Here is a 20,314-nt window from a genome sequence, read left to right as displayed (position 1 = left end):
GGCTGGCAGAGGCCTAGCACACTGTGAGCAGCTGGTCCCACTAGGTTAGGCCATGGAGGAAGCACACTGCTCGCCTTTGACTGCTCAGCAGAGAAGCCACTACCCCCATTTGTGTGTGCATGTTCCAGGAAGTAAATTCAATCTGGAGTAGACACCTGATGCCCACCCACCAAACCAATGGCTACCCACCCACTGGTCAGCACTGTCATCACGTCCTCTCCCATCACCTTGCGTGGGACATCTCTTCCCATTCCCTTTCCTACAGCCCCTCACTCTCTCCAGCTCCCAGTTCCCCGGCACACTGCAGACATGCCACTTGGCCAGGGCAAGACTCTAGCCCCTGGTGCCTGGTCCTTCTCCTCCATTCAGGATCCAGCCTCTCTCTCCTCTGGCCCCAGGCAGGCTCCAGACCCTGCCCCCATGCACAGGCATTACACCTGCCTACTTCAGGCCTGTTGGTCAAAAATTCTAACTTTCTGGCCTCTTCTGGAGCTCCCCTTGCTCTAGCAAGGCCAGGGTGAACCTCTCTGGAGTCAGAGAAAAGCTTTTCCCAGCAAAAGGCCCTGGGCTGGAGAACACCCTGAGGTGGGGACTGAATGTGCTGTCGCCTGACCACAGTCACAGGCTGGTGCAAACCACACAGGCAGCCTCAGGAATGGAGGAAGGCATTGCCAAAGCAGGTCATGCTTGCGGCCTAGGTAGCCCAATGGCCTCTCTCTAACAGGGGCCAGCCACAGCTGCTTCAGCAGAGGCGCAAAAAGCCCTGCAGCGGGTAGTTCTGGACTAACTTGCCCATGGGGAAGTGTAATGGCACAGAGTTCACCCTAGCATGCCCCTTGTGATCAGGTGCAGCATGGTAGGAGAGACCCTTCCTCAGTTTCCCTCACCCAGGGCATAAACAAGTCCAAGCAGGCTTTCCAGTACTAAAGAGCATCCTCTTCAGAGGGTCTTGTTCATTTAACAGGAAAGAGCAACACAAAAGCTTCAATCAGAAGCTTTCCACCCGTTTTTCCCCTTTAGCCCCAAAGCTGGCTTCCTGGCCTGGCAGCTTGGTGGGCATTCAGCTAGATCCCCATCTTCCCCTCAACTAAACCAGCCCCTAGTGGCTCCCCTGGAGGCTCCACACCCAGTTCATTCCTCTGAAGCACTTTCTCTCCAGGCCTGATCCTTTCTCCAGGAGCCTCTGCTCTCTAGGGAGACCGCACTGGGAATAGCTTCCTGCCCAGCTACCCTGAGGAGTCTCTCCCTCCCCACCTTCCTCTTTTCTGGGCTCCCTGATTGAGCCCCTACAAACCTGTGTGAGGCCCAGGTGCCCCTTAACTAATGAACTGCTGCCCAGCTACCTAGGTAATGAACTAGCCACAGGCAGGGGGGCTGGAACTAGGGGTGCTAGGGTTGCATCACATACAGGGTTTGCAGCTTGGTTCAGTGGCTCTCAGCACCCCTGTTATACACATTGTTCCAGCACCCCTGTCCACAGGTGGAGCTGGGTTGGCTCCTGCTCCTTAGCGAGCTTGTCACAGGGAGGTTAGGTGCCTGAACCTCTCTGGGACCTGCCCTTGGGACAACGGGTTTCTTCCTACCCCTGTCAGACAGGCCGGCTGATGCCCTGAAGCAGAAGGGCTGGTCTCACTCTGATCTCTCTCCTCTCCTCCCACGGCACTGGGGATCTTCTATTACCCAAAGAAATGGCCTGTCCATCGTTTTAATCCTCCTAAGGAAGGAGGGAACAAATCCCAGCTACAGCAGCAGTTGAACTTTCAGAAGGTGAGGGCCCATTTCAAATGATCTCTTCCTAACATTGTATCTGGCGCTTACATAGCCCAGTGACTGGTGCCCTGCAGTAACAACTGAACAGGCAGGCAGTTCTGACAGTGCATGTGGGAATGAAAGACAATGCCCACATGCCATGGGGATCTCGCCCACTGGCATCCACCGTGACCTCACTTCCCCTCTCATTTCCCATGCTGATACCTACTCCCTCTCCAGCAGCACGTGCTCCCTCTCCCCCGGCACACCGAGGACACGCACACTGCAGACAACCCACTGAAACCAGCCAGCCAGTGGTTACAATTATCACCAGTTCCCATGCCCCACTATCCCATGGCCACGCTGCAGTTATCACCAAAGCAAGAGGGAAGACACTCAGGAGGAACACTCTGGTGGATGCTGGCATGTCAATGGGGATGGGCGTAGAGCTGAGTTAGCCGATGCAGCAGGGCAGTTTGAGGGGAGAATCTCAGCCCAAGTGGTGAATTTGCTCTTTTGCTGGGTTCAGTGAGAGACAGGCTTTTGTCATTCCTGGAACTGTGTCCGTGGCTCTCGCGGGGGTTCCAAGGAAGCCTACCTGGGACACATGCTGTATCTTCTGTTAGCCAAAGGTACAGGAAAAATAACCTGCCAACTCTGCTCCAATTTGTGTTCTCCTGCAACTACGCAGTCATTGCTAGGAATAACTAGTGGCACTGAAGGCCTGGTGGGAGGGGATGGACAAGCAGTGTCATGCCATATGCTGCTGCTGCAAAGGGTTAAATACTTACTACTTTGAGGTTTGCTTCCTGCAGTTTTCTTGCTCTTTCCTCCAGGCGCTTTGCGATCAGAGCCAGCTCTGCATTCTTTCTCTTCAAGTGCTTCACCTTCTCCTCAGTCTCTGGAAAGTAGCTCTTCCGCTAAGTAATGAGTGGAATGGTTAATGGCCCTTTTGCTCACCCCCTGCTCACAGCCCTACAGCCCCACAAACCTCCATCTCCAATCCCACCCTGTCCAGGCAAGGTCCCCATTATAACTACACATTCAGAGAGCAAGAGCTGGCAGAGGGCCCTGGCAGTAGAAGATCCAGTCCAGCTTCTGGGGCTAATGCAGGATTCTTCAATTTCTACATTTTCTAGCATTTTGTCTGCTCAAGTTTTACACATCCCAAGTATTGAGGCTTCTAACCCCATTTCCCTGAGTCTCTTCCACAGCTTCCTATGCCTCACTGTCAGTGTGTTTTTCCTGATATCAACCTAAATATTGCCCCTTTCTTAATTTCATACCACTGACTTCCAGCTAAGCCCCCACATGACACCCTACACAATTCTCCTTCTGCTGTGCTTACATCCCTTAGCCGTTTGCAGGCTCTTATGCTGTCCCCCGAAGCATCACTTAGCCAAGCCAAGATTTAGCATTTTCAGCTCCTCTCAAACAGCAATCCTTCCATTCTCCTCAACTATTTGGTTTTTCTCCTCTGAGGTCCCTGCAGTTTATCTGCAGCTTTCCAACCATATGGTGCCCAGGACTGACTGCAAGCTTCCAAGACCACATCCTTGATTTGAGCCACGGCACATTGATCTCTCATGTGCATCTACCTCTCCCCTCAGTCTCTCTAGAGATCACTGCTTTCCAGACACTCCATCCCAATCAATCTCCATGTTTCGAATGATTGTCTCCACATGTTAATTCCATTTTTCCAAGTTGTATCTCATTTTATTTTCTTCCCATGTTTTTATTCTCTCTAAATCTTTATTTATTATTTATCTGTCCTCACTGATAAACTGCAACTGCTCCCAATTTAGTGTCATCTGGCAATATCATCCACAGGCTGTTTGCTCCTCTTCTAGAAAGTGTTAAGTAAGATGAGCCTTAAAACTCCTGCCATGCCCCAGTTGGATGCTCCCTGGGATATCTGCTGTTTTCATTATCCTTCCTTTACAGGTCTTCAGTGACAAGATCGGAGTTAGTGTCCGGAGTAAGAACTCATGAGATTTGGTTTGATAAATGCTTTACTAAAGCGCACGTGCCCAGCATTATGGGGGAGCAGGAGTGACACCATAGTTGGGTTTGGCCAGATTCTTTGTGTGGTGGGGTGATAGGGCTATCCCAAATCTGTGTATTTTGAAACATGATTAATTTTAAATCCTTAAAGCAGATTGTAAAGTGGTTGATTTTTAAGTGCATTTTGAAGGAAAACAACAACCCGGGCTTAGTTATCGTTGTCCCCAAACCCATCATTTTGGATTGTTTGTGCTTTCTTCAGAACTTTTTAAAAAATACAATAAAGCAGCATATGGGATTAAATTAATGTGAGCAAATGTTTAGGACATGTTGTTTGGACCAATGTAAACCTTTCAGCTCATTGCAGGCCACTCCTTTGAAAGTTTGCAAAGGTTTTTTTTTTTTTGACTGTTGAGGGTGGACAATTAGCAATGCTCCAGGCATAAGAGTTACAAGGACGGCCTTGTCTACACTACAAAGTTTTGTCAGCAAAAGTTATGCCACTTTAATTAAAGTGCTGTTGCATGTCCACGCTAGCTCCTTGTGTTGGCAGAGCTCATCTGCACTAGCAGCTCTGGCCTGGACACAGAGAGCAGAGCACTGTGGGTAGCTATCCCACTGTGCAACTGGCTGCAGGGTGCTTTGGGAAGGGTTTGCAATGCCTCATGGGGCAAGTACAGCGTCACATGATGCAGGTTTCTCAGCCCTATGATTCCAGGGGCATCCAAGTAGACTGTCAGCCACTTTTTCAACTGAAGTGTGTGGAGAGGAGGGAGAGGAGAGTGGTGTGTCTGAGGTGGGGGAGACAGTAGGGCTGACCAACCAAACCTCAGGCAGGGGGAGGGGGACACACACACCCCCACGTCAGTTCCAGGCTCTGCTCAGCACAGCCATCTCTCCCGAAGCCTGCCTATGGTTCTGTGATTCCCTCTGAGGTCTCCCACAGCCTCCTCGGCTGCTGGGTGCAGCCTCCTCGGCTGCTGGGTGCAGCCTCCTGAGCAGCTCTGTGAGCTCTCAGCATTGAGAAATGTCAAAGCAGCACAGCAGGCCCTGTCCCCCGCACGCTCCCTGCAGCAGACAGCTGCCTGCGCCTGTGTTCCTAGTGCCGGGCACAACAGGAGCATTGCAATGATTTGCTCTTTGTTCCCCCGAGGAGCAGCAGGCTCAGCTGTCAGATATTCCTGGAGCTTTGAAAGGGGTGGGGCACGTGCCTGCAGGGCAGTAGAGATCAAAACAGTGAGCAGAACGGTCATGGCAGGCATTATGGGATACCGGTGGAAGCCAGTTATATCAACAATGCAAATAGCGGCATCTACAAACTTTGCCGCAAAAAGCTTTATGCCTCTCATTGAGGTGGTTTTATTTTGTTGGTAAAACAGCAGTTCTGCCACCAAAAGTAGCTTTGTAGTGTGTAAACCTCCCCTGTTTTGTCGGCAAAAGCTGCCTTTTGCAACAAAACTTTGCAATGTAGACAAGGCCACCGTCATGTTACTGATGATACTAGGGTGACCAGACAGCAAATGTGAAAAATCGGAACTGTCCCTATAAAATCAGGACATCTGGTCACCTTAGATGATACAGATTCTGAGGCAGGCTGTTATAACTCATTCCAGAGAAGGAATGTCTGTGCACTCGTGAGGCTGGACGCTGACACACTGGATCAGACGTTGATGCTCAGCTACACGTACTCGCACCAGCGATGAGAGCCTAACAGAACGTCTACTCTGCGGCTGGAAGCGTGCTTCCTAGCTCGGCTAGAGACACGTACTAGCTCTGCTTGAGCTGGCATGTTTAAAAAACAGTGCAGCTTTGGGTAGCTCAGGTGGTTGCTTGGGCTAGTACACACTCAGCGGTTCCGGATGGGTTTGTACTCAGGCAGCCAGCCCGAGAGGCTACCCATTGCCACTCCTCCCAAACTGGTCTTTTTAGCGCGTTTGCTCAATCAGAGAAAGCATACATGTGTCTGCCTGAGCTGGGAAGCAGGCTCCAAGCTGCAGTGCAGATGTCCCTAACAACCCTCAGAAGAGGCAACTGTAACCCACAGTGGCTCTTTCTCTCCTTCTTGTGGCTGGATCACTTATAAAGGTTTATGAGTCTACTACTGCAGCCAGCTTAGCGGCACTGCTCGTCAACTCAAGCATTAGCAGCTGCTGAGGTCTTGGGTTCAGTCCTTGCAGGTGACTCTAGAGTCTTGTTATAAATGGTGCCCAGAGAGGGATTTGAACTGCTGTGGTTCTTGAAGGCTTTGGGATGAACTACCCTAGCCAGGAGTAATGGGGAACTAACACAGTGCGGCTCGGTAGTTAAACCACTTACAGAACTTTTTTGTGGAACTTCTCCTGGCAGTGAGATAGAGGGTGATGGCGTGTGGAGATGAGTTACAATGAAGTTGTAGTGCTGCTGTGGCACTAATGCAGGCCCACAGTGCTGGGTTTGATGTGGCCTTTAGATCTGACCGGGTTGAAGCCTGGCTCAGGGAGCAGTTGCCTTGCTGCTATTCTTAAGCTGTGTCAGCAGACAAATCAACATTGCCTCTTCCCAACAGCTGCTCCCTCCCCGCCCCTAGTGCTGTCAGCCTGGGATTGGGTCTCTGATTGTCAGTGGGCCTGACTGGCTTCTGGAGAGGTTCACAAGATCCATGCATCCCTTGGCCCTGCACAATGTCCTCCAGCTCATGTTCATTCGTGCTCCCAAGCCAACACAGACTCTACCCAAGGCCGCTCTCCCATGCTCACCAGCAGACAGTTTTCCTCCTTCAGGCTGGTGCAGCAGTGCTGTAACTCCTCCAGCGCCCGCAGGAGCTTCGTGTTCTGCTTCACCAGGTAGCTGTAATCAGCACAACACTATGGAGGAAGGGAAGGGAGAGACAAGCTAGGACATCACTGCCATTTTGCAACGAGCTCAGATGGACACCTGCCCACCCCTACTGTCCTGCACTAGCCTCACATTGTAGGAATTCCTCCTAAAGGGGGGGGATGGGATGGGAGGCTGGAGGGGGAGAGGGAGGAGGATGGGAAGCTGCAGGGGGAGTGGGATGGGAGGCTGGAGGAGGAGCTGGGAGGGGGATGGGAAGCTGCAGGGGGAGGGGGATGGGATTGGAGGCTGCAGGGAAAGCTGAGATGGGATAGGAGGTTGCAGGAGGAGCTGGGAGGATGGGATGGGAGGCTGCAGGGGGAGCTGGGAGGGGGATAGGAGGCTGCAAGGGGAGAGGGATGGGATGGGAGTTTGCAGGGGGAGTTGGGAGAGGGATAGGAGGCTGCAGAGGGAGGGGGATGGGATGGGAGGCTGCAGGAGGAGCTGGGAAGGGGATGGGAGTCACAGGGCTCCAGGTCTTCCTGGAGACCAAGCTCAGCAGCAGCAATAGCTCCTAGCCCTTGACAGCTTCTGGCCCAGTATTACCTCCTGCACCAGCCCCACTCTGCCGCTGGCCTGGAAGTCTCGTTCTCGGCCCTGCAGCTGGGGTTTTTGTCGGGAGGCCGGACGGCTGCCTAGCAAGCAGCACCCTGTCATTATTGTGAAGCGCCTCTGGAACTCTGCACACACTTGCTTTTCATTACAAACACAACTACTGCTACTAGTGGGGAAGGGGATAGATGTCTTCGATTTTAAGGGACTGTTGTGATCTTCTAGTCTGTCCTCCTGGATAACACAGGCCAAGAACCTCACCCGCAATCCCTTGTGTTTGAGCTCTAGCTTATCTTTTAGAAAGACACCTGTCCTGACATAAAGACTTCACATGCTGGAGAATCCCTTGGTGAGCTCAGACCTGCAGAGCACAGACCTCAGGAGGATTCACATGTGACTGAAGACAGGTGCATCAGAACAGAGGGGCCTGGACTGTCCACTTTTCACCCTGGGACCCCACCCCCTGCTCCTAGGGTGACCAGATGTCCCGATTTTATAGAGACAATCCCGATATTTGGGGCTTTTTTTAGTATGGGTTCCTAATACCCCCCCCACACACACACCCTCTGTCCCGATTTTTCATGCTTGCTGTCTGGTCACCCTACCTGCTCCTCCTCTTCCCCCCTGGAGCCCAGCCAGGGAGCCTGGGAAGTTGAGGTCTGCGCCGACTTCCCACAGCTGCCCACGCAGCTCTTCTTACTCCCACCTGGCTCCAGCTGAGGGGTGGGGCCTTGGAGCCATACTCACCATGGTAAGAGCCACGTGGGCAGCAGTGGGGAGCCTGGGTCCCTCCACCTGGCCTGGGCGGGGAACTCAGGGGCAGGGACACAGGCAGGGAGCTGCTTTCAGCCTGCCCACCCCCGATGCGGGGGCAGGCTCCCCAGCCCTACTCTGGCTTCTGGCTTGGCTGGGGATGGGGTCTTGGGGAGTCCCTGGCCCCCCCACTTTTGGGAAGGTTCTGCCACCCCTGAATTGAGAACAGAGAAACAGTTCAACCAATCTGAGCTGAGCACAGTTTGGGCAGCATCCACACCTCCCACTGACTTCCTAGCAGCCCAGCAGAGTCCTCAGCTCCACAACAAGCTCCTTCTCCCTTCCACCATGTAACCCAGCTAGTGTCCACACAGCCTGATCCCCACCCCTGAATTCTGTCATGGTAGCTTAGAGCCACCCCCAGGAGCAGTGATCTGCCAGGCAGATGGAGGGAAGGTTATACATTCCGTGTGACCCACAGATGGGCACGGGGCTCTAGTGGGGGCTGCTGGACATGGATTCTGGTGGGAGATCAGTGACTCCTGGGGGAGCAGAGTCCTGGCATGGGGAGCATGGGGGATTAGCGATCCAGGGGAGTGGGAGGGCATGTCCTCCTGACCTCAACAGCAGCTGTGTGCCAGGTTGGGCTAAGCAGAGATTTCTATGAAAACAGTCCGAGCAGCTCCTCAGTTGGTGTCAACTGGCACAGCTCCTTTGACTTCAGTGGAGCAGCTTGACCCCAGCTGCCAATGTGACCTTTAAATGTCACTCCCATGGGAATCTGGCCTTGGGCTGTTGAGGGGGCGCTAGATGCAGTCTCAATGGATGGGAAGCAGAGCAGAAATGCTGTTGTTGGGGCAGGAGGATTGATGAGCACAGGAAAGGCTGTGTCTTGGGCCCAACAAGGCTAAGGTGTTCTAAATCCTAGTCTTTAAGGTGCCACCGGACTCCTCGTTTATTGAACAGCTCCATGTGTTTGAGGCCTGTGATTCCCTTCAGACTCCCCCCTGCCTGGCAGTCTCTGAGATGGCCCTGAAGACGGTGTTAACTCTCGTTGCTGGGGAAAAGTGACAGTTGGTTTAGGTTGTCGTGAGTTGCTGTGGTTGATGTCTGATCCCTTCAAATCAAAACAAGACTAATCACACACACAAAATGGGGAGCGGGGAGACAATGCTAGGCAGAAAATGCATCTTCTGTCTTTCAGTTACTCTTCTGCTTGCCACCTCACTGCCGGGAAATGACAGTCCCAGCTCATGGGCTCATTGAGAGAGCGGGCAAAAGCTTTACTTCAGCTTGGCTTCCTGGCCCCAGCCCCTGGTCATGTTGCAAAAGGTGCATGTGTCTGTGGCATGCAGTGGGGGTGAGCCCCCTTGCCCAGGCTGTAGCTGGAGGAGTCTTGAAGAAGAGAAGGAATATTTAGGAATTATTTGCAAAACATAACTTGAATTTCAAAATGTCAAAAACGACAGCAGATCTGTGTTTAGATATGGATATAGATAACTCTGTGGTTTTGGCTTCCTGCTACTAAGCAGCCAGCCGCAGGCATGCCACAGACAGCAATGTCCTGAAAATGACGTCTGAGCATGCAAGCTGTCACCATGTCAGTGTCAAGCTTCTGACTGGCTACTCACCACAGCAAGCCACAGGCCCCATGAAAATCTGCCCAAAAGCTTTTACCAGCAGCACCTAGGAACTCAGAGGCAGTTCTGTGTGTTGCCTGGAATACTGGGTTGCTGTTGTTACAAAGCTAGCACCCTGCCAATCCGTATCTGGGCAGGGTAATAAGCAGGGGCATCATAACTGAATGTTCCTCAGTTACTGGATAATTGGTTAAAAATGACAGTATATCGCTGGGGTTGGCAAATGCCTGTTAAATGGCTTCTTTACCCCTTGAATGGCTCTTTTAACAGTTTCAATGTTGTGCTAATAGGTCAAGCAGGCTGGAAGGGCTTTTCACTTGTACATATTAGATCCCCTCTTGGAGGAAGACTCACCAGGCTGCAGCAGCCAGCTGTGGTGGGAGCCTGCAGGAAGGGTCAGACCAGGGATAGGAAACGCAGGAGGGTGGACACTAAGACCCAGGGGTGCCCCAAATTTTCAGGTGCCCTACGCAGCCAAAGGCTGGCCCTGGTGAGAGGCTCTAGAGGAGGATTCACCACCTCTTTGTGGCGCGCTGGATGGGGCTCCTTCCTGCCATAGAACTTCAGGGCTGAGAGGGCCCAGCTGTATTCGGGATGGATCTGCCCTGGGCTCTTCTCCAGAGGATGTGTGTGCCCTGCCGAGACAGGAGGGACTGTCTAGCCTTCAGGCTACACTTATTAAATATTCATTACTAGAATGAAATGGCTTTTATTTTATTACACATTCCATTGTTTACCACAAACAATTATGCAGTCTCTTTCCAGGCCATGCTAATATTCCTAAGTGTTTATGGCACAAAATGCTCTCCAGACTAAGCTATTCAAAGGCACCGAAGAGACTTAGGCGCCAGAGCCTCCTTGAGGCTCCTTTGAAGATCCCTGCCTCGTAAAGGAATTAAGCTGGGATTTTCAGTCTGCCTATGGGAGTTAGGAGCATACATCTCAAGTTCACCCTTAGACTCAGAATTTGACAGCGAACGAAACAGGTCATCAGGGGCGGGGGAAAGAAGTAGTGCATGAGTGCAGTGATGCAGCACGTGTTCTTGGGGAAATTCTAGGGTAATCACCAGCAGTACAGGAACACAACCTCTCTCAGCCTTTGCTTCTAAAACCATAGCAAAATTGCATAAAATAGAAAAGTTACACACTGCAAACTCTCCACAGCCCTCTAAGCAAATAAAAACATCACAATTATTCTGCAAAAGACCTGGCACAGCCATGCAAGGAACAAAACCAGAAACTTCCTTTAGCAATTCAATGTACCCCGAAAAGGAGCACAGGCCTTTTCCGCTCATCACAAAAGCAAGGATGCAGTTACTTTGCCATCTCTGTAGCAAAACATGACCAAAAATAAAATCTCTGATTTAGTCATTAAAAAAATCGCAGTTAAAGAAACATTTGCAAAATGTTGCCCAGCAAAAGCTAAATGGATCAGTAAAAATATAAGAAGCCTATTATAGCAAGAAATGGGTCATAAAATACAGTTTAACTACAGCCAAAAACCAAATAGCCAACAAAATTTCCAATGTCATTTTAAAATCCCAACAAAATAATGTTAAAAAGCCATTTGTGGAGTGTTAGCTCAAAATCTACAAAGGATCCCAGTACCCCATCTTAGTCCCTGCTCCTGCCATGTGAAACAGCTGGGCAGAGCCCTGCAACCATATTGAGTCCCAGTACGCTCAGCCATGCTCCAGGTAGGCAGAGGTCTCTGTGCACTTGCTTCACATTGTAGTAGCAGGTCCTTCCAGTTGGTATTCCTGTGTCTGTCCCTTATACACTGATACAAACAAACCTAGCCAACAAACCGAAAGGTGACAGTGAAATAAAGAATCATCGTAACTGTGTTTCAAACCTCACAAAGTTCAATCAGATTTCAAACAATACAATAACCAAAACAAAAAAGCTAAACAATACGCAAATGAATCTGGCGTGTTGCAAAATGTTCAAGAACACAGCATGGTGCCTTCAAACACTAATTGTTAGAACTGGTTTTTTCTGCAGAAAATGTTGAGTGTCAGAAACTGAACGATTTGATTAAGAACTCCCAGTGTCGCGGGTAATAAGAGCTATTGTTGGGGGTGGCTAATGCTGCTATTCTCTTATCATAAGGTTGCTCATGCAACCCACATTCAGATTCCTTGTGCAGTGTCCTAGCACAGTGCACCTGTCACAAGCTCCTTCTAGCTAAATGATCAGGTCACGCTCACCACAGAAGTGAGGAAAGTCCAGTTCTGTTCAGCTGAATCAACAGGGTGAATTTAGTCAAACCTACGCTGACATTTAGCCAAGACAATGGGGTTTATGTTCCTACTTCTGCAAAAAGCAACACAAGCTGTTCTTATTCACATGTGGTCACAGGAAACATCACCTCCAGCAGCCTCCTTAGCCCATGCTGCTTTGCTGGCACCGTAAAGATGCAAAGGCCCCTTGGGGAGCTGACAGGCAGACTGCTCTGCCCTCTTCTACAGATCAATGGGTCCTTTCCTGAGAGGGGCAGCAAGGCAACCTGATAGCCCTTTCCACACTGGCCTTGCCATCCTCAGGATCAGGTAGGCTGGTTCAGAGTCCAGGTAAAGGACTGAGGAGTTAATGTGCCCCTAAAACTGAGCGGGAGAGACAAATAGGAAGGATTAAATGTGTGAGCAAGGAGACAGGGACATCTCACCCGGAACCATGACCAGTTCCAATTCACTGACATTGAAGCAATTCCTCTCCATCCAAACACTTGAACAGCAAATCTAAAAGAAAAAGTCTTAGCAGCCAGGCAAAAAGACAATGGCACAGAAACACCTCAAGGTTGCTGTCAAAGTCAGATCAGAACTGCACACAGTATTCTCTAAAGTGTCATTTTATGTGCTTCTTCATCTCTCACAAACTGACCCAAATAGAACAATTTCAAGAGGTGACCTGAGGATCCCGAGCAGTTTCCTTTCTTCACAGGGTGAGCCTGTGGTCATTCAATGCTGAGACAGAGAGTACTTTGAACACTGTTTCCAACTGCTGATTACCGGCCGAATACACACAAGTGTAACAAGTTTTCCCTAGCCCCCGAAAACGAGCAGGCCTCTCTACTTGGGTGAGCTCCTCATGGGACTTTACACAGTATACTGTGCTCTTCTGACAGGAAGCAAGATGCCTGGACTGTTAATAATCTAGTTCCAACACCAGGTCTTACTCAACAAGAGACTACTGACAGTGAACATTACAATCTGATACCTTCCTACTTAGCTATTCGATTGGTTTTGTTTCTTTGTCTGCTTTAATAAAAAGCACTAGAAAATGCCATTGCAAAGCCAAACACTCAAAAGTTAGGAAATGCCAGTAATAACATTGCCTGTACAATCTTAATTCCACTTCTTTGTGTGTATCCATGGATATGTTTACACTACGGGATTATTCCGATTTTACAGAAACCGATTTTTGGAAACAGATTTTATAAAGTTGAGTGCTTGCGGCCACACTAAGCATATTAATTCGGCGGTGTGCGTCCATGTACCGAGGCTAGCGTCGACTTCTGGAGCATTGCACTGTGGGTAGCTATCCCATAGCTATCCCATAGTTCCTGCAGTCTCCCCCACCCATTGGAATTCTGGGTTGAGATCCCATAGCCTGATGGGGCCAAAAATTTGTCATGGGTGGTTATCTGTAAATGTCGTCAGTCAATCCTCCCTCCGTGAAAGCAACAGCAGACAAACATTTTGCGCCCTTTTCCCTGGATTGTCCAGGCAGATGCCATAGTACAGCAACCATGGAGCCTGTTCAGCCTTTTTTCACTGTCCCCGTATGTCTACTGGATGTTGCTATCAGATGCGGGACTGCAGTACTACACAGCAGCATCCCCTGGCCTTTGCAAGTTAGCAAAGACGGTTACCAGCCCTACTGTACCATCTGCTGATTTGCAATTTGACAATGACGGTTACCAGTCATACTGTACCATCTGCTGCTGTCATGGGTGCTCCTGGTCAGACTCGGTGAGGTTGGTCAGGTGCGCATGGACAAAAATGGGAATTACTCCCCAGGTCATTCTCTTCTTTAAGTTTTGTCTAATGGAGAGTCAGTCCTGCCTAGAATATCAGGTAAGCCTACTAAAGAACCAGATAGGCAAACGGCCGCTCTGGTCAGAGCCCCAGACATCCCACAGAAATGATGAGTTGCATGCCATTTTAGGGAGTGCCCCTGCAACAATCCCACCCATTGCTTCCTTCCTCCCCCACCCCTCCTGGGCTACCGTGGCAGTTATCGCCCCACTTGTGCGATGAAGTAATAAAGAATGCATGAATTTGAAATAACACTGACTTTATTGCCCCTGCAAGTGGAGATCAAAGGGGGGAGGGGAGGGCAGCCTCCAGCTTCTATGATATTCCAGGCAGGAGTGAATCTACATTAGACAAAGCTTAAAGAAGAGAATGACCTGGGAGTCAGTCCCATTTTTGCCCAGGCGCCCCCGGTCAACCTCACCGAGGCCAGCCAGGAGCACTCACGGGACGACGATGACGGATATCAGTCCTACTGTACCGTCTGCTGTCCGGAAGGGAAGGGGATGCTTCTGCGTAGTGCTGCAGCACTGCATCTGCCAGCAGCATCCAGTAAACATACGGTGACACTGAAAAAAGATGAGAAAGGATTTTTTTCCCTTTGCTTTCATGGGGGGGCCACAACATATACCCTGAACCACCCGTAACAATGTTTTTGACCCTTCAGGCTTTGCGAGCTCAGCCAAGAATTCAAATGGTGTTTGGAGAGTGCGGGAACTGTGAGATAGCTACAGTCATCAGTCGCCCCTCCCTCCGTGAGCGTTCATTTCATTCTTTGGCTTTCTGGTATTCTTGTCTCAGCTACTTAAGTTTCAGCACTGTGTAACGTACCTGTTGTGGCCTCTGTCCATCATAGCCTTGGAGATTTTTTCAAATGTTTTGGCATTTCGTCTATTGGAACAGAGTTCTGATAGAACAGATTCATTTCCCCATACAGAGATCCGATTCAGTATCTCCTGTACAGTCCATGTTGGAGCTCTATTTTGATTCTGGGACTGCATGGTCACCTGTGCTGATCAGCGCTTCACGCTGGGCAAACAGGAAATGAAATTCAAAAATTCACGGGGCTTTTCCTGTCTACCTGGCCAGTGCATCCGAGTTCAGACTGCTGTCCAGAGCGGTCACAATTGTGCACTGTGGGATAGCTCCCGGAGGCCAATACCGTTGAATTGTGGCCACACTAACCCTGCTTCGAAATGGCAATGTCAATTTCAGCACTACTCCCCTTGTCGGGGTGGAGTACAGATATCGATATTAAGAACCCTTTATATCGAAATAAAGGGCTTCGTTGTGTGGACGGGTGCAGAATTAGTTCGGTTTAACACTGCTGAATTCGAGATAAACTTGTAGTATAGACCAGGCCCATTAGGAGAAAGTTTGATCACAGATAGCTTTTTCCCAACAGTTCCTCTGCCCCATTCAGTGCAGAGTTGGAAGGTGTGTAATGAAAGGCTGAAGTCTGCTTTGGTCAAGGCTGGTCTTATGCTTTAGGCAATGGAAAAACTGATTGTCCCCTGCCTCTGCCACAAGTTTCCCATGTGGTACCAGACAAGTCACTTAGCTATAAGGAGAAGTGAACCCAATTGAGACTGTTGCATTTAGAGAAGGGAAGATTAAGAGATGATGAGAGGAGTAAAGCATTTAAATGATGACCTCAGGATTATTACAGCATACATATTGGAGCATGAGCTTTCATGGGTGAATACCCACTTCGTCAGATGCATGACACCCACGAAAGCTCATGCTCCAAAACATCTGTTAGTCTATAAGATGCCACAGGATTCTTTGCTCTGATACTTGAGGACTATTACAGTAAATACTATAATTAAGCATGCCAAACAATTTCCTTTACAATAGTCACTTTTCACATTTTTATACATCTTGGAAACTCCTTCTGAACAGAAATTTTACATGCTTGGTTTCTGTCACAAGGTGACTTTTTTTTTTTTTTTTTTGGTAAAATTTGAGCAAAATCTATCCAGTTTTTGAGTTGTGAGTGAGCGAAAAAAATTGCTTTCCCATTTTAAAACATTGTTCCAATAGGACTTTCCAGGACCAAAGGGCAGAAACAACTGTGCCTTTAAAACTGAGATTAATCCTGGACATATTAGTGAATATCTGGTATGTGTTTTACCGCAATGCCAAGCACTCATTGTACAGTGAATGTCTGAAAATCCAGCTGGGTGCCTGGGCAGTAACGTGAGCCTCTAAGGCACCAATCATGCAAAGAATTATCTAGATCAGTGGCACCGCTAAGGGCACCCGAATGGCCCCACAATATGCCAACATTTTTATGGCTGACCTGGAACAATGCTTCCTCAGCTTTCGTCCACTCATGCCCCTTCTCTCCCTACACTACATTGATGACATCTTCTCCATCTGGACCCATGGGAAGGAGACTCTGGAAAAATTCCACCACGATTTCAACAGCTTCCACACCACCATCAGCCTCAGCCTGGACCAATCTACACGGGAGGTCCACTTCCTAGACACCATGGTGCAAATAAGTGATAGTCACATTAAGACCACCCTATACCGAAAACCTACCGACTGCTATGCCTACCTTCATGCCTCCAGCTTCCATCCCAGGCACACCACACGATCCCTTATCTATAGCCAAGCACTAAGGTACAGCTGCATCTGCTCCAATCCCTCAGACAGAGACCAACACCTACAAAATCGTCACCAAGCATTCTCAAAACTACAATACCCAAACGAGGAAATAAGGAAACAGATCAACAGAGCCAGATGTGTACCCAGAAGCCTTCTATTGCAAGACAAACCCAAGAAAGAAACCAACAGGACTCCACTGGCCATCACATATAGTCCTCATCTAAAACCCCTCCAACGCATCATCAGGGATCTACAACCCATCCTGGACAATGATCCCTCACTTTCACAGGTCTTGGGTGGCAGGCCAGTCCTCGCCCACAGACAACCTGACAACCTGAAACATATTCTCACCAGTAACCGCACATCGCACCATAGTAACTCTCTCAGGAACATCCATGAACAACTCATGCCAACACTTGCCCACATCTGATACCAAGTGGCGGAAACCATACAGGACCTAACCAGATCAGCCACACTATCACCGGTTCATTCACCTGCATCCACCATTAAATTATGCAGGGCGGCTCAGGCCCCGACACGCAAAGCGCGTGCTTGGAGGCGGCATGCAGGGGGTGCTTGCCGGTCACGCGGAGAGCGGCAGGCAAGTTGCCTTCGCGGCATGCCTGAGGAGAATCCACTGGTCCCGTGCTCTGGTGGACCTCCCGCAGGCGTGCCTGCGGAGGGTCTGCGGCTTCCGTGGAGCTGGCGGCGACCAGTGGACCCTCCGAGCACTCTGCGAGGTCGCACCGGAGCCACGGGACCGGTGATATCGGCGAGTGCCCCCCGCGCATGCCGCCGTGCTTGCAGCAAATGTTAGAGCCACCCGCTGAATACACTCAATATGCACAATGCCCCTTGCTATCTACATAGGCCAAACTGGACAGTCCTACGGGTAAAGGATAAATGGGACACCAAATAAGATATTAGGAATGGCAATATACAAAAACCTGTATGGAGGCATTCAACTTCCTGAATCACACAACAGCAGATCTTAAAGGTAGCCATCCTTGCAGCAAAAAACCTTCAGGACCAGACTTCAAAGAGAAACTGCTGAGCTTCAGTTCATCTGCAAATTTGACACCATCAGCTCAGGATTAAACAAAGACTGTGAATGACTAGCCAACTACAAAACCAGTTTCTCCTCCCTTGGTTTTCACACCTCAACAGCTAGAAGAGGGCCTCATCCTCCCTGATTGAACTAACTTCGTTATCTCCAGTCTGCTTCTTGCTTGCATATATATACCTGCCCCTGGAAATTTGCACTACATTTATCCGAGGATGTGAGTATTCACTCACGAAAGCTCATGCTCCAATACATCTGTTAGTCTATAAGGTGCCACAGGACTCTTTGCTGCTCTTCTAGAGTTTTATGAGTAGTTCCACTGGCTGGGGTGGCACAGGCTAGCCACCTGGGTACAATCCCGCCTGACCCCATGTGCTGCCACCATGGCCACTCTGCTGTTGTTAGTACACTAGCTTGAGCAGAGCTAGCATGTGTCTGTCTACCACACCGGAAAGCACTCTCCCAGGGGCAGTGTGTGAAGTATACGTATATAAGTCTTTGTGGGATCAGAGCCTTAGGTTTAAGTTATCGTAAGAACTCTGGATATGATGCACGTGTCCTGCGAAACCAATTTAACAGGGAAGTTACTAGTGCACTGAAGCCAAGACCTGCAGCAGTGAAGATTGCTACATTAATGTTAAATTTGGCATGTTTCACGTACAGGTTGAAATCCCAGCTCCAAAGAGTCAATGGGAATTTTGTGATTGATTTCAATGGATTTCACCCACTGAATAGTTTCTATTCCTGTTTACCCTGATAAATGTGCAGTTGAGCGTAGAGATAGATTTTTAATAATTTTATTTTTATTGCATTCAAGCTAAACCTCAAGAGGAGGCATTGCAAGGAAATCAGAGTACTGAATGGTGTATCAGGTAACACGGGGAAAGGGCTGCTAAAATGCTCAGTCAATAGGAATACTTCTTACAAATTAAAAACACTTAGGAATTAAAAATTCTAGATAATTCGTAAATGACATCCTCCTTTCTTCATCAGATTGCATTTGTATGTAATATAAACGGAACGTATGATCATACACTGGCCCTTTCCTGTGCCAAAATTTAAAGACAAAGAGAGAGACAACAGAAGCTAAAAAACATAAAGTAGTAGTCCTATATGTTGGCTCTGTTTTATCCGGAGATTGGCAATAATTATTGTTGAATCAGCTAAATATCTGGTTTATTATATCCTTTTTTGTTTGTTTCCTTCTGTTTTATTTTTTAAAAATTAATCCAGAATAAATATAGATAATAAACTGTTCTTCACCACCACCTAATCTTCATTATAAATCTAATTGCTGATAATATCTTGGGCAATGGATTGATTAACTTGAGTGTAACTCAGGTGTCCCCTGAGCAGCGGTATCAAACCCGTGGTCTTCGGGCTCTGTCCAGCTCATCTGATGCATTTATATGGCCTGCTTCATATTCTCAGAATCTCAGGTTTCATTTTAAAACAGAAGGCAACTCCTTAGTCTTCCAGGGTACAAAGAAAGTCTTCCCAAAGCAAACCAAGTGTAACCACCACAGTGACACTCCCTTAGGGTACGTTTACACTTAAAAAGCTACAGTGGCATTGCTGTAGCGCTTCAGTGGAGACGCTCTCTGCAGTGATGGCAGGATCTCTTCTGTCGTTGTAGTTAATCCAACTCCCCGAGAGTGGTACCTAGGTTAAAGGAAGAATTCTTCCAACCTAGCACTGCCTACATAGGGGGTTAGGTTGACATAGCTGTGTATTTTTCACATCCAAGAGAGATGTAACTAGGCCAATGTCAATTTCCAGTGTAGACCAGCCCTGAGTCTGCAGACAGCCTGCAATGGTGACTCTGAAAGATCTGATCTCCTATCTCCATTCATCTAATTGGACTGTTAACTCTAGGGCCTGATGACATTTGAATCTAACCATTAACCATTAAATTGTTAGCGGATGTAGTGGAGAAGGAGGTGGGAGTAAGGCTGAAGTCAGGTACACTACTGCTTTGAGCAGGGGGTGGGACTAGATGACCTCCTGAAGTCTCTTCCAACCCTAATCTTCTATGATTCTCTCTCAGGGATGCACAATGTAGTTATACAGACCTAACCCCTGCGTAGACAGCTCTATGTTGGTGGGAAAGCTTCTCCCCTCAACAGAGCTACCGCCTGTCACGGAGGTGGATTATCTATGCCAACAGGGGAACCTCTCCAGCTGTTTAGGAGCATCTTCACATAAGTGCTACAGTGATGCAGCTGCTCCAGTGCAGCATTTTAAGTGTAGACCTGCCCTCATAGCACAGAGGGATTGGGATATACTGTGAGGAAGGGAATGGAGTGGGAAGAATCGAGCAGAGACACTCAAAGACAGAGCAGAGGGAGATGAGGCTGGGAAGGAAGTGAAGCAAAGAGCAGGGGCTTTAAAGGGCAGAATATTTCCCCAGGGAGTTATACTTAACCCCCAAAGAGCTCCTTACCACACAGTAAATAATGCTTAAGGGCAGGCTGTACCTCCTTCAGTGAGGTTCTTTGCACAGCAAAGTGTTGCTCTGAAAGTTTAGTTATGACTTTTGACCCATGGACCCAGTGGGAACTTTGCAATAGTCTGAGGACTCTTAAATGTACACCCTGCCCCACAGACCACCAATAAAAATAGCAACAAAGAGTCCTGTGGCACCTTAAAGGCTGCCCACTTCGTCAGATGCATGTTGTCAAGGTTCCTCCCCCACTCTGAACTTTAGGGTACAGATGTGGGGAATCTGCATAAACACTTCTAAGCTTAACTACCAGCTTAGATCTGGGTTTGCTGCCACTATCCAGATTCCTTAGTGTCTGGAACACCCTCTTTCCCCACAAAACCTTTCCCTCCCTGGGTAGCCTTGAGAGGCTTTGTCATCAAGTTCCTGGTGAACACTGATCCAACCCCTTGGATCTTAACACAAGGAGAATTTAACCATCCCCTCTCCTTTCCCCCACCAATTCCTGGTGAGTCCAGATCCAATCCCCTTGGATCTTAAAACAAGGAAAAATCAATCAGGTTATGATAATTTTAACCTTTTTTTTCTTTAATAAAGCTTATTTTAG

General features: G+C 48.9%; 1 protein-coding gene across 1 annotated transcript in view; it reads right to left on the bottom strand.

The window, feature by feature from the left end:
- Nucleotides 1–20,314, bottom strand: part of TSPOAP1 (TSPO associated protein 1) — a 181,227-nt gene that overhangs the window by 150,711 nt on the left and 10,202 nt on the right. The window contains exons 2-3 of the mRNA XM_075059526.1: nt 6,489–6,596; nt 2,541–2,669 (exon numbers count right to left, since the gene is read on the bottom strand). Of these exons, the coding sequence (XP_074915627.1) occupies nt 2,541–2,669; nt 6,489–6,596 (237 nt within the window). The remainder of the gene's footprint in view (nt 1–2,540; nt 2,670–6,488; nt 6,597–20,314) is intronic.

Source organism: Chelonoidis abingdonii, chromosome 20 (genome assembly GCF_003597395.2).
Source record: "Chelonoidis abingdonii isolate Lonesome George chromosome 20, CheloAbing_2.0, whole genome shotgun sequence".
In the NCBI taxonomy this organism is placed as follows: Eukaryota; Metazoa; Chordata; order Testudines; family Testudinidae; genus Chelonoidis; species Chelonoidis abingdonii.
This window is presented reverse-complemented; position numbering and strand designations above follow the sequence as displayed.